The 15,420-nt window shown below is 41.4% G+C and overlaps 1 protein-coding gene across 8 annotated transcripts in view; it reads right to left on the reverse strand.

Moving 5' to 3' along the window:
* The window catches only part of KCNQ1 (potassium voltage-gated channel subfamily Q member 1), a 322,417-nt gene that overhangs the window by 218,912 nt on the left and 88,085 nt on the right, over positions 1-15,420 (reverse strand). For all 8 annotated transcript variants that reach the window (XM_083462722.1, XM_083462720.1, XM_083462724.1 and 5 more), the window contains 4 exons: positions 8,027-8,153; positions 6,920-6,998; positions 6,433-6,529; positions 5,457-5,597 (listed from right to left, as the gene is read on the reverse strand). In XM_083462722.1, the coding sequence (XP_083318848.1) occupies positions 5,457-5,597; positions 6,433-6,529; positions 6,920-6,998; positions 8,027-8,153 (444 nt within the window). The remainder of the gene's footprint in view (positions 1-5,456; positions 5,598-6,432; positions 6,530-6,919; positions 6,999-8,026; positions 8,154-15,420) is intronic.

Below are 15,420 nucleotides of genomic sequence, written 5' to 3' on the forward strand. Positions count from 1 at the left end.
TCACTGCAAGGCTTTGATCTAGTAGAATCACCACAGGAGTGGTTGTATGACTAATCTCATCCCTGTTTAATAGTCTAGAGAAATGAAGCTGCAGCGAAGTCAAGATTACCATCGGAAATAGCTGATAACAAAGAGAAAATAAACCATAACCAAAGGTACATGGATTAATAGTGACAAACACTGGCTTGCTTCATTTAAACTTGTGCGGGGGTGGGGGATATAATGCAAATGGAATTTAGAAGTATTTAGAGACTGCACAGACACCAGGGCCAAATACTTATCGGATAATAAAATACAGCCCTTTCACAGTGGCAGCAATTTTAAACCCTGGCAGAATTCTAGTTTCATTTGAACTGGTTTTTGTTAAGGCTGCAAAGATAGAAACAGCCTGGGGTGGATTCTGGAAATTGCAGGATTCTGCTCTGAGACTGACTGCTGTTGCATTCCTACCATTATTCCTGAACCTGCAATTTTTAAAAACAAACCAACAGATTTTCATACTACTGGATTTAGTGTAGGGCACTTCTCCTCATTCAAGTCAGGGCACCTGACTTTTGCTGATCCCCTCCTGCCCACTTAAACCCTCTGACCTCCTAAAAAGCTGATCCTGAGGGTTGATGGTCCCTTCAGTCCACAATGTAATGTAATACAGAAGGCAGCACTAAGAGTGTGGGACTACAATAATTAGGTGCACGAGTGTGTATTAGTGGAATTGCTTTCTGCTAGGGCAAAGTCATCATCAGCTGAAACGTTATAAATCTGTAATCCTCTTTCCCAAAGAGAATGTTGCCCTGCAAAACCCACAGAGTACATAGAAATCAGATTATCAAAACAGTTCTGTATGTTCGTTTTAAATGACTGGAGCAGAAGGACCACTATATTACAAACAGAATTAGCACCCATGCCTGATTTAAGCCCGTATTTATGCAAATGGTCTCACATTGAAGAACGATGTGTTCAAACCACAATCCTGCCTAGCACAGTCATGAAAATTAAGTTTATGCTCGTTCAGACAATCCCCTAAACCAGGGGTGCACAACCTGTGGCCCTCAAGATGTTTCCGGACTACAACTCCCATCAGCCCCAGCCAGCATATCCAGTGATTAGGGATGATGGGAGATGTAGTCTGGAGGGGTGCACAACCTAAACCATGGTTTGAATTGAGGTGATCATGAGCAAACTGTGGCAACCCTGAAGATTACATACTTCTCCTCCCATCTTCTCCTTTGTGCCATTGTTTAGGTCAGCCTTCTTGAATCTGGTGCCTTCCAGATCTTTTGGATTATAACTTCCCCCAGTCTTAGCCAGCATAGTCAACAGCAAGGGATGGTGGGAATTGTAGCCCAAAACAGTGGGATGGTACCAAGTGGGTGAAGATTAGTTTTTAGGTGACCACCTGGAACCAGGCTTTTATGTAAGAGAAAGAGTTCACAGTTTATGGAACAGATCATAATGGGAAGAAATTTGCTGTGTGGCGACAGGTCCCAATGTTGTTGAAGGCTAAGAGCCCATAGTGCAAGCTGCTGCATAATGGAAAATTGCTGGCTGCATTTCAGTCACCTGTTGGATTGTGGCCATAGCCATTTACTATATACATGTCACTGGCAGGAATATATGGATGATTTAGAATTTCCACCTTATGACCTTTAAACTCGCCCAAATAAAAAATAAAAAAGCAGGTTGGGAATGTTGTTTTTTTCTTTAGAAAAGTGACTTCAGTACTGGGCAAGGAACAATTTTATATCTGAAAACATTTGCATCAATTGGCAATTGTGAGTGAGCAATTGTTCCACAACACCCCCTGCCTGAACCCGATAGCTCTGTTGCAAGTAACTGAAAAAGATTCATTCTTACATACCATTCATTTGGTTTATAATTACTTAGATATGTAATTTATATATGGGAAAATACAAGGTGTTATTAATCAGGATGATTTTAACAGACAACTCTAATTGTGGATTGACAACAGATAGGGGTGTCTAAGGAAAACACCATTAAAAAAAGCTGGTCCCCATTTTCCTGAGAACCCAGCAGAAATCCAGGCAAAATAAAGAGAAGTTTCAAAGTAGCAGTGATTGGCAAATTATGCACGTTGCCTCTAAGTATAATTAAATCGTTGTTATTTTGCGACATTTTCTAGAACAAAAACTTAATAGCCTAGTTGTTTTACTTCAGAAAGTACAGACTGCTGCATGCCAGCTGTTATGTTTACTACTCAAATGCACTGGAAACAGTAGAAGGTTTGCTCTACACTATCAATCACAGTGACACGTGTGTGTTCTAGCCAAAATTAAACACTTTTATATCCCACTGAATTAAATAGGAAGAAGTTCAGTGCATGTTTACTCCTGCCACTTAAACCAATGGGACAGAAAAGTGCTGAGCTCAGTCTGATTCATGCTCACAACTAACAGTTAGTGCCATATATTAAAGTTTGTTCTTTTTAATCTTTCTTGTGTTGAAATAAGTATGTAAGAAATCTAAAGTCTAGGATGTCTTATTTTATTTCTCTTTTCATCTAGTAAAATCTAGTAGTGACAGAAGGGTTCATGATCAAAGTGGCTATATTCCAGTCAAACTACTCAGTGATTCCTTTGAAATACAGTTGTTCAAAGGTAACATATTTTTAGGGGCAATTTGCAACAGTTACGATGCAATCGTGATGCAAGAGCATCATGCAACAATCACCAAAAGGACAGCTTCCTATATTTTCCCTGGGGTTTCCCAAACCTGGGTCTCCAGCTGTTTTTGGACTACAATTCCATCATCCCTGACCACTGGTCCTACTAGCAAGGGATGGTGGGAGTGGTAGTCCAAAAATAGGAGGAGATCGTAGTTTGGGATTAGTTTAATAGCCACTGGTTAGTTTAAAAGCCTGTTGCCTTATCAACCCTATCCATTCTGAAGGAAATCAGCCCTGAGTGCTTGCTGGAAGGACAGATCCTGAAGCTGAGGCTCCAATACTTTGGCCACCTCATGAGAAGAGAAGACTCCCTGGAAAAGACCCTGATCGTGGGAAAGATTGAAGGCACAAGGAGAAGAGGACGACAGAGGACGAGATGGTTGGACAGTGTTCTCGAAGATACGAACATGAATTTGACCAAACTGTGGGAGGCAGTGGAAGACAGGAGTGCCTGGTGTGCTCTGGTCCATGGGGTCACGAAGAGTCGGACACGACTAAACGACTAACAACAACAACAACAACAACAGTTTAATAGCCACTGACACCATGTTTTCCCCCAACACCAGAACATAAGAAGAGCCTGTTGGATCCACTCCTGTGGTTCCAAGCAACTTGTATTCAGGAGCACTACCTCCTCCCACTGGCTGCAAAGGCAGAGCATGGCCATCAAGGCTAGTAGGCTTTGGTAGCCCTCTCCCTAACAAATTTGTCTAATTCTCTTTTAAAGCCATCTCAGTTGGTGGCCATCACTGCCTGCTGTGGGAGTGAGTTCCATGGTTTAGCTATGCTCTGCGGGAAGAAGTTATTTCTTTTATCTGTCCTGAATCTTCCAACATTCAGCCTGAATGGATGTTCACCAGCTTCAGGAGGGATCTGGGCCTGGGTTATATCACAGGGGGAAGGGTTTGACACTGCCCCACTCCAGTCCTTCATAGCATATCACACACACACCGGAGCCGCTTGTAGCAAAAGAAAAATACAATCTGAAATGCCTTCATGCATCTCTAACATCATGGTTAATTTGATTTCTAGCTTCCAACCAAAAGCAATCAAACATAGTCTTAAAATGCCTAAACTTGGGGGAAAGAATGGTTGCAGTTGAGATTGTGGCTAGCTTGAACCTGCTTTCTCTGAAACTCAGTCTTATGTTTTAGTTCCTGACCACTTGGTTTGAAATCTTTTTGTTCTGATCTTCAGAGGATCATTCAGCAATGGGAATTGTGTTCAGATTGTATGCATATTACTGCTTATGTTGCTGGGGACTGTATTTTCTTCCTTTTGCTTTGCCTTCTTTTTATAGGCTAATTTTTTTCCATTCCTATTGAGGAAAGCTTTGCAGCCCTTACAAAGCGCCACTCATGCTTGACAAAAGTATACTTTTGCTGCCAAAATCAAGGCAGTGCCTTTTTTGCATATGGTTGCATCTGCCACCTTTAATTAAGAAGCCATGTAAGCCACTCCTCTGAAGAAGCTGACCACATTGTAGTGTAATGTAGCCCCTTAGAAAGAGTTTAAAAGCTTAAAAAGCAAGTTTGCTGATCCCACAAGAGATTGCATTGTATTTACTATTTTACATATAAGAATATGGAAGGGGGAGATTCATAGAGTTCATATAAAAGGCTATATAACAGAGATAAAAATCTGAAAAATGCCATTGCGTTTCTCAGTTACTGAATGTGTGGTATACTTATTTGGAGAACTGGATGTGCTCATTTAGCAAATCCCCCCCCCCCCATCCAAATATCCCTGGACATTGCCTGTCCATGTTGTTGACTAAGGTGGCTCCAGCAAAGACCTGCAGTCTGCATTATCTTGATGGTGGTACCCAGATTCAGCTTAACTGGTGTCAAGTGAAAGCAACGAGAGCAAACACTGAGTAAATTTGCAATTGCAGGCCTACACACAGGTAACAAAGGTACAATACCAGAACAACAGAGGCTATGCTAAGAGCAAAAATACCTGACACAAGAAAGCGCATTCCTGACTCAGATATAACATTTTCAGGACCAGCAGCAGTACACTTGTTGCTCCAGTACTGGTCTGAACTTATTGAGCCCTCAGGTATTGCAGGAGGTAGTCCTCCTGATGCCACCTGCAAGTTTCAGCAAGAGCGAATTGAGCCCTTCTTTGGTGATGGAAGGTGAGGAAGGCCTCAACTTCCATTTTTCAGTCCAATGAGACAGGAGATTCTGGGTGCCTTCGGTACATGCAGAATTCTGGGCAAACTTCTGCTTTGCTGAAGCTGGATGTCACTTTGCTGCCCTATATTTCTGGGGTACAACCAAAATCACTGTGGGATAGTTTGACTGAAGGCCTTTCTTTATCTTCCCTGCAAGATTCAGGATTGTTTTCTGCTGCTTGCATTACTCACACAATGAGTGGTAATTGCAAGAACTAGAGCAGAAATCCTGAAAACTCCATTCATAAAAAGTGGGTTTTCAAGGTCTGGACTCACATGCAGGGTCTGGTCCACGATACCAAGTTAAATGACATTCACAAGTCCTTACTATTTCAAATCAGGAAATTGCATACACAACAACCCAAACACAGTTAATAGGCTAAACATTGGCTAGATCCGTGGTCATTTTATAGCAACAAACCACAATGTTTCCTATATAAATGTTGTGAATAATGCTCAAACTAGATGCAATGCCATCAGTAATGGTTTAAGTGTTGCTCCTGAATGAGGACATTTCATAGAAATACTAGAAATTGTCACATTAGGACAAAAAGGCTCTTCTAATTTTGAAAATGTACTATGGATTATACTTACTACTCCCCACCAAAGGGCATCCGCATAGCTGCTAAATTCATGTTCGCCTGAATCATTCACAGCATCTTTTTCAGCCAAGTACACAAAATAAGATGAAAAAATCAGGCCTAGAAATCCAATGTACAGAGTGGTTATCAATTCCTGAAAAGAAGAATAAGAGCAAATTAATGAATAACTAGAGGCACATAGAATACTGCTGCTGCCAAATGCTATTTTATAAAATGAATGACTGGTTATTGGGCTCAGCTACCACACTGAATTTAACCAATTAAACATTAATCAAACAGTTCATTAATTTCAGTCACTCTACTCTGCATAATGCTTAGTTGACTACCACATGATATTTCTAATTTGCACTTAGCAAATCATTATACCTTAATACTAGGTCAAAAAAATATTATTGTCAGTTACGTTAATGCAGCAGAATTGCAAACTGAAGTTGAAAAAATGATATTTTTAACCTTGTTCTCAAAACAACAAAGGATTAACTGACAGCACAATACTATGCGCATCTACTCAGAAATAAGACTTAATGGATTCAAGTGGGCATATGTGAGAGAAAGTAGGATCAGAACTAGCAGAACTGAAACAAATTACATCAAAACCACATCAAATTATTTTTACAGGGGTTTGTTTGCACACACAGAGATTTTAAAATTATTAGGTCTGTCATCCAGTAAAAGAAACCTTACCACTGAAACATATGTCTACTTAAAAGTAAGCCCCATCACTGAGTTCAGTCAGGCTGATTCCAGGTATAGAATTGCAGCCTTAGTCAATCAAATAACATTAGTTAATCAGCTAATTAATTAAACTGATTAAATGTGATTAACTGTGAGTAAAGTCTGAAGCAGCGGGAAGGGGATTTCATTTTTAGTCCAAGATACCCCAAGAACAGTATATGGTCTATGGAATTTGGCAGCCTAACAGTACAACATCCTTATCACTTGAACTTCCTTTCTAAGTTTTTACATACCTGTCTGTGTATGAAAACTACTGACCCCAGCAATCTCCATGTGCCCCCCTGACGATCCACATGAAGCATTCGCAGGATCTGCAGAAATCGGATGCCTCTAGAATGAAGTTCATTAAAAGAAAAGTGAATGAAAAAAGTGAGAACAGATACTTGAGAGTGGAAGAGTGAGCTTTAAAATTGTTATTATTTAGTCACCACATCCATACCCCACCTTTCCTCTAAAGAGCTCAAGGCAGCACACATGATTTGCCCCCTCTGGATTTTATCCTCATAACAAGAATAGGCTGCACTAAGCAGGAGGGAATGTCCACACAGTGAACTTCACGGGTGATTGGGGATTTGAACCTCCCAAGCCCCAGTCCAAATCTAACCACTCTAACATTCTAACCAGTACATGGCACTGGGATGGGGGAAAGTGGATTAAGAGATACACTTTTTAACAGGGTGGAAAAAGAAAGGATTTTTAAATTAGATTTAATCATTTTACCTGATAGCAGAGGTTGCAAAAACCTGGCCTTTAGAACCCACACAAAGCACGATCATGGAAGCAACAACTACAATTAGATCTGGAAAATGAAAAACAACAACATACAGTCACTAGAGACCCAGGCAGCCTCAATTGCTAGAAGCACCTTTAACACAACTATGACCTTTTCTGGATTGGGAAAGCCTAGCCATAGTAGTTCGTGCAGTTCAGGACTAGATAACTACAATGTGTACTGTGTGGGGCTTCCTTTGCACTTGATCCAGAAGTTGCAGTTAGCATAGAATACTGCAGCACAATTGCTGCCAGGTGTGAGACCCTCTCAGCATATGACACCTCTGCTCAGAAACCTGCACTGGTTGCCAATTTGCTATCGGGACAAGTTCACGGTGTTACTATTAGCATAGAAAGCCCTGAACAACTTGGGACCAGTTTACCTGGGAAATCGCCTTACCCCATATACTCCCACTTGACTGCTTTGATCTGTGGAACAGGCACTTTTATAGATGCTGTGTAATGCTTGTACCACATTTGTATGAAATCGGACTTCTAGTGTGGCGGCATCCACACATCAAGCAGGTGAGTGTTTTGACACCTACTAAAAACACTTTAGACAAGCCTACCTAGATATATATAGAGTTGATGTGTTTAAATATTTTTCTAGCTTTTACAGTGGTACCTCGGTTTTCAAGCATCTTGGAAGTCGAATGTTTCGGCTTTTGAACGCCGAGAACCCAGAAGTATCTGCTTCGGTTTTTGAATGCATTTCAGAAGCCAAATGTGCCACACGACTTCTGTATTGAGCTTTTAGAAAGGCATGCTTTGGTTTTCGAACATTTCAGAAGTCGAACGGTCTTCCGGAACGTATTACGTTTGAAAACCGAGGTTCCACTGTAATTGGTTTTAATTTTTATTTGAATGTTTTAAATAGCTGTTTTTAACTCTTTTTACTGATAATTTTATTGCTTTTTTTGTAAACTTCTTTGAGGTTTTGCTTTGTTGTTGTTTTTTACAAGAAAACACTTTCTCTTTATTTTTTTGAAAATGAGAGAAATCACTATGGGAATTCCTTTTATGCAATGGGAGCCATTGAGAACTTTATATACTCACCAATGATAGAAATGGGTTTCCTAGCAAAACGAAGTCTTCCCCAGAAGCCAACGTATTTACTGCGGCACCCTGAAGACCACAATCGAACTACATACTCGGTTCCAAAAAATACCACTAATACAATTTCCTAGAGGAAACAGACGGGGGGGGGCACAGATTAATATAACATGCTTTTAATACTTTTCAGGTGATATCAGCAGAAAATGAAATATGAGAACTGTGAGTCAGAAAATATATGGTAAAGCCCTGTAGGAACAAACAATCAAGAGAATGATTAAAAGTTTAAAATCTATTACAGGGTGTTTTGACAATTTCCATGTGATAAAAACAAAACAAAATCCCGCTTGACATAATTGGATACTAATCTCATCTCCTCAAAGTCTTAGCCAAGTTCTATGGCACTTAAGTCATGGGAAGTTTAATTAGGTTTGCAGCTTTAATTTCAAACCCATTATTTATAAAACAATAATGTTATTCAGATAGCATAAATACAGACTTTGTAAGTATAAGTCTCACATCTATAAAGTGTGAGAAGGAAAAGCAAGAAATATTTTTGTGTGCGTTTCATTTCATAGGAAAACTGTTCTCAGAATCTGATAATGGAGTTTAGCATGTGATGGAGCAGTTATTTTTCCTTTCATTCATGTTTTTAAGCACAATATTTAGTGGCGAGCAGAATTCTCCTTCTAATTCGAAAATACTGAATTGCAGTGAAATCTCAGATATATCTATCTGGGTGTAAGCCCCATTACATTCAATGGAGCTTACTTCTGAGTTTGTGTAGGATTGCACTGTGAGTGATCCAGCTGCATACATGAAAATATCAAGAGACCTTTTTCTCTTAGCTTACATGTTATTAACTTTTACACATGCTCACAAATCCAAGATTCTCTTGTGTCCTTTTCAGTGTATTAATAAAACTCCTAGGTCTTCTCACCCCACCCCGGACAAAACAGCTAATAAGCAAACAGAGCCAGCTGGGTCTTTAATAATGATGATGATGATGATGATGATGATGATGATAATAATAATACAGTAATCAAGAGCAGTTATAAGGGATTTGTGCTATATACCGGTATGTGATGCAAAACAACCATATTTCAACACACCAAAATACAAATAAATAGTGATTAAGCAAAACCAAACTCTGAGAAAGGGAAAAGAAGGGTTGCTCTGAACAAAAACTCCACACATGCAAATTAGAGTTTAATTTTGTAAGAAGAGTACGGAAATAGAAAGAAACAAAAGACTAAGTTGTGAGTGCTTTCAGATTTGCAAAGTGCGGGGGGGGAGTGTTGTGTGAGAGAAATTTGCATGAGAGTTGTGTGTTTTTAAAGACCCTCCATGGTTCATTGGATAACAGGAACACTGACAAATATGCAAATGTGGGCTGCCCTAAAGACAATGAAACAGACATGTAGTCAATGGTTACTGTCATCCAGTTCTTTGCATGACATGCAGACAAGCTTAGAGAACATTGATTGTTCTATAGACTCCTGCAACTGGAGAGAACGACCAGTCGGCTTACACCAAGACACATTTTTCACTCCTGACGTTTTGATAAAGGCTTATTGACCTAAATGAGACCCATGTTATTCAGGAAACATCAGAGGTGAAAGTTCACAAGCTGTTCTTCATGGTCATACACAAAAATGCCAGGTATCCGTTAGCAACTGGCAAATTCCCCCTCCCCTGCCCGTGGCTGGGTGACAGACAAAAGTGTATTTAATATCTCGCCTTGTATAAGCCCAATAAGTAATCGGGGGGGGGGGGAGGCTGACTGATTTTTGTCACTACATTTAGACACAGCTGCCAGAGAAAGTTGCAGACAGGCAAAAGGCTATGCTATTTATATTCAAAATAAGTTGGGACACTCATTAGAAAGACAAACAAACAAGTCCTCATGAACTACTTCAATATACCCTATAGTATATATACCATTCCACAGCAAGCTGAAATTTCGGTGATTTAGATGTGAAGGTATTTTGCAAAAGCAGCAAGACTATATTCTGAGGATTCCGTTTCAGCAATTCCAGTTTTAAACTGGGACTAATAGCTTCAAATTTAGTGGGGTTATCAGGAATGAGTTGGGCACTAAAAACACACCTCACTGTGGAGAGTTGTGTTTTTATTGAACTATTCAAAACAAGCTAGAATTTCAGACAGAATGTTGATGTACATAAACATCTGACTGAATAATAATAATAATAATTTATTATTTATACTCCACCCATCTGGCTGGGTTTCCCCAGCCACTATTTACAGAAGTCCACTCTGAGGTCTCATACAGTACATGGACCAGACTGAAGCTGCAATCCTGAACACACTGGATTAATCCTCATTGGGCATTGTTAACTTCCAAGTAAATATGCACAGGATTGCACGACATATATGTTAAAACAAACTCAATCCAATATACTAAGGGAATAAAGTGTGAGCAGAAGAGAAATGAGAAAATATGTGTGTTGGAGGGAATAGCTGACACAAGCAAAAAACACAAAAAAGGGTTATCAAAAAAGGTATGGTAGAGCTGGAAAAGATTCAGAAAAGGGCAAGTAAAAGAGCAGGAGGAACTCCCCTTATGAGCAGGAGTTATAACTTTGGGGGCTTTTTAGTTTAGAAAGAGGTGAATAAGAGTGAGCACCATAGAGATGTATGAGATGATGCACAGTGTGGAGAAAGTGGATAGAAAGAGCAACTCATCCCACCCAATAATAATCAGGTACATCCAATGAAGCTGAATGTTGAAAGATTCCAGGCAGACGAAATAAAGTACCGTATTTTTTGCTCTATAAGAAGCACTTTTTCCCTCCTAAAAAGTAAGGGGAAATGTGTGTGTGTCTTATGGAGCGAATGCAGGCTGCACGGCTATCCCAAAGCCAGAACAGCTAGAGGGCGCGCTGCACAGCACTCCCTCTAGCTGTTCTAGCTTCTGGCTTAGCCGTGTGAAGCCTCCGCAGGGCACGGGAAGCCTTCATCCCTGTGCCCTGCAAAGGCTTCGCGGGGCTATCCCTGGCTTTTGCCAGAAAAGCCCCCAAGAGCTGTGCTCCCTTTAAAGAGCTGCACGGAGCGTGTGTGCAGCTCTTGGGGGCTGTTCCCCGAGGAGGGAGAAAGTCAGCCCATCAGTGACGGGCTGCCCTTCTCCCTCCTTGGGGAAAAGGCCGCAAGCGCTGCACACACGCTCCGTGCGGCTCTTTAAAGGGAAAGCAGAACAGAGCCTGGGATGCATACAGGCTCTGCTCAGCACTCCCTTTATTTATTTTCTTGCATTCCCCCTCTAAACAATATGTGTGTCTTATGGTCAGGTGCGCCTTATGGAGCAAAAAATACGGTACTTCTTCAGACAGCATACAGTTAAATTATGGAATTTGCTGGGAACCAGAAGTGGGGAGGGTTCTGTTGCGGTCAGGTCCTGCTTGTAGGCCTTCCCGTAGGCATATGGCTGGCCAGTGGGAGAAGAAGTTGAATGATTAGATCAAGCCTTTGGTCTAATGAGGCAGGGCTCTTCTCATGTTCTTATGCCAAGATGGAGAATCAGATCCAACCTGCCGGCTGGATCCTTATTTCCCATCTCTCAAGGCCCAGTTTTTGGCAGGTGGGAGAAACAGACGCATGCAAAAGGGGGAAAAATGTTCCATGTGAATCTAAACTTCCTGAAAATGGGCTTTAAAGGGCCTCCCTGTAACTGCTGATCAGCGGTTACAGCAAGCCCCTTTGAAGGCACGGTCTCAGTGGAGTGAAGCTCCCTGTTACTGCCTATCAGGTGATCAGTGGCTCACAGGGAGCCCTACTTGTGAAGGAATTCTCAGGTGCTCACTTTCAGCTCCCAATTCTTCTTCTGTAGCCATGCCTATACTTGCCCCTCCAACTGACATCACAGGTGTGGCACAGGTGGGCATGGTTTGTGGACAACGTTCTCCCGGGCCAAACTGGGACATAATTAGACCTGCAGAACAGATATTCGTAATTGTGGCTTCATGCAAATGACACTGTTCCTGTAACCAGCAGTGACATGTGCGCACTATAACTTAGAGGCAGGCAACTTTCTGCCTTGGGAGAATGCCAAGATCCACCACCTGTCTTGTTTTCTGTTAATCTTAAAGTCTGGGAGCCTTCCGGCTAGAAAATGAAAAGCCATTTAAATATATAACGTGTATGCAAAAAATATACCTTTAGAAATAAAGGACAGGTGCTTCTGATCAAGTTCTCTGCCCAGGAATTTGCATCCAGTGCAAGAACAGAGCTTACATCCCCTTCACACAAAAAGCCACTCTTCGTTTCCCCCCAAGCTGTCTCTGTTTGAGCAGCTTAGTTTAGGCAAGGAGGGGAAAACATACCGTATTTTCATTGCTACTGTTAAGCAATTGGGAGTCAGTAACTCTTGCTGATCTGCTGCTGCAAGGAACCCAACATTCTACCAGTAGATCCTAATCTGGCTTCTGCCTAAATTATGGAAATAGTATATCACCTTGTTAAATATGACAGAAATTATAAATTAGCAGTCGCACCTACACTTCTGACAGCATGGTCAAAGCTATATGAGCCAGAGCACATGCTGCAAATCTCAGGGCTGAACCATACAGCACCAGTCATTACATCATGGCAGGAATATTCCATGCCAGAAGTATCTGTTGCTGATGTGGAAACTCTGCCCTCCCATCTCTGTATGATATCCAAAACATGTGTCCAACTCTGTACATGTTATTGAAAAACTCTTTCCTGTAATTGTTACATTCTTTATATCAGACGCTTTAAAGGTCATCACACACTAAGAATCTTTTCATGTGTTTGGTAGCCAGTTGTGAAGCAGCAACCTTGGTCTAAACGCAAATGCTTCTGGTAGAAGAAACGCTGATAATTAGGAGATCAGGGATATGTACCTGCAGAGCATCTACATTTATTAAAACTTTATCTCTGGCACACTTCAAAGAGGCAGACAGAAATTCACAGTATCTAACCATCTTGATCCTCTTAGAATGAGGGACCCTTGTGTGTGCAAATTTTACTTCATGATGGGATTCTGCAGCTGACAATTGCTGTGAAGGAGGCAACATGTATGTGTACTTGCCAGATGTCACAGGGTTTAGGTCTTTTGTCCTGTTTCTAAAAAATATTGACAAGGAAGGAGAGGAGACTATTCTTACAGGTGCTCTGCAGCTTTTATTTACTGTATTTTTCGCTCTATAAGACGCACCAGACCACAAGACACACCTAATTTTTGGAGGAGGAAAACAAGAAAAAAAATATTCTGAATCTCAGAAGCCAGAACAACCAGAGGGATCACTGCGCAGCGAAAGCAGCGATCCCTCTGGCTGTTCTGGCTTCTGGGATAGCTGCACAGCCTGCATTCGCTCCATAAGACGCACACACATTTCCCCTTACTTTTTCGGAGGGAAAAAGCGAGTCTTATAGAGCAAAAAATATGGTAAGTAGCAAGTGATTTATCCCACAACATTATGTAGGAACTCTACTGTGCAGAAACGTTTGGAATCAAGCTGCTTTCCCTTAAATAAATTAATCATAGGTGATAAGGTCTAACCAGAATTGTCCTAACACAGAACGCACATAGTAAAGAGCTAGGAGTTGGGTGTGTTTCACTGAAAACTGCAATCATCAACACAAGCCAAATCCTAAATGAAAAGGATTATTGTCACTCTGCTGACTTCAGCAAGTGTTAGGCTAATGATTTTTCCTCTGCTTTGAGGAAAAGTTTTGCCTCCCAAGACAAGACCATGGTGCACCTGCGCCTGACAAATTTCACATGCAGTCATTTCTGGCAAATGACTACACAGGGATATTTTTAAACTTCTGGCTTGGCTAGACGATATTCATTTGGAATTTGCACGCAAACTATACTGAGTCCTCTGGTTTACTACAGTGATGGCCAGATTAATTTAGAGCTTTTTTTAAAAAAAGAAAACTTTTAGATGCTGCAGAAAACATCTAAAAAAACACTAAAATTGTGAAATCATACACAATTTAACTGCTCCCTTTTCAGAAGGTTGGCTTGGTATCACTTAAAAGAATAAACACTTAGTTCTGAGCTAGCAGAGCAGTTCACCATTTGATTATAGATACAGACTCTTGAAGTAAGGTTATTTACAGTTCAACACTATGCAAGTTTACCAGAAGTCCCACTGAAATCAATGGGAATTACTCCCTGGTACATCCACACAGCTCTAACATCCTGTCACCTCGTCCCACCCACTCTCCTTACTGGTCAGTAGTAGCAGCATCACTGACAGGAAGTTAGGACAGCAGGGATCATCGTCATCCCCCCCCCCCCCATGGGTCAGCTGCTTCTCCAGGCAACAGGGTACACGGTTGTGGCCTTAAACATGTACATATAATATAGCTTTATACACAAACTCAACTTCTCTCTTACACCAGAATGCTCAGATTTTGCAGGGCTAGCACTAACCATTTAAAAGTAGAGCTTGAGAACCTGTGGCCTAAAGGCCAAACAGGGTTCAACAGGGGGTTCAAATTTACCCTAAACCACACCAACCTGCCCCACACTTCGTGTCACATGTAGCGGACAGGTAGAGATGTAGCCAACAATGCACAATTGTGAGTCTTAAAGAGTGCTCCCAAGAATGCTTTGACAAGAGAAATCAAACATTGGCTCTACCACCTTTAAGCTGAGGGGCAGTAAAGCTGACGGATCATTTGCACTGGTGGGTTCCCTGTGGCAAACTTGCATTTGCAGCTGAAGACTGGAGAAATCAGGCTTCCACCCTCTCACTATCAGCTGATAAGTGGAAAAGCGAAAGCCTCAGGTGCTCTAAAGCACCCCGCAGGACTCTTTGGATGTCAAAGCACCCAGTCTGATGTCATTGTGACATCATGCGATTGACAAGTGGACAGCCCCACTGACCTGTCAAATTTGGTCCTGAAGGCCAGTTCTGATAAGGATCTGGCCTGCAGAGCCAAGAACATCCCCCACCCCTGTTTTAAAGCCTATCTGTTTTCTGAACCATCAGCTTCTAGAAATTCACAGTCCGTTTGGCAAGTGACTACGCATTTGTGGTCTGAATTGTTTGCTATAACTGGCAATTATGTGACTCTTTGGGGAATGGGATTCAAGAGACTACACCAGACATTACAGTTAAGATCCAGCCCACAATGAGTGGTTCCCTAGTGGGAAGGGGGCTTTGGGGGAACATGAGAGCTGTTATTGTAAAAGGGGAGCAGAGAAGCCCCCATGTATAAGCAGAGCAATGCATGTTGCACTCTGAATCCCAGCCGTCAGTGGCACAAGTAGGAAACAGCTAATTTTACATGTGAAAAGATGAGGTACTGATCAATATCAAGGGTTTTTTTAACGCAAGGTTCTTTTTAGTAGATGAAGAAACTAAACCGAGCATCCAAGCTCTTTACTGTGCCTTCCTTTC

Source organism: Podarcis liolepis, assembly GCF_965112155.1.
Source record: "Podarcis liolepis genome assembly, chromosome: 1".
Lineage (NCBI taxonomy): Eukaryota > Metazoa > Chordata > Lepidosauria > Squamata > Lacertidae > Podarcis > Podarcis liolepis.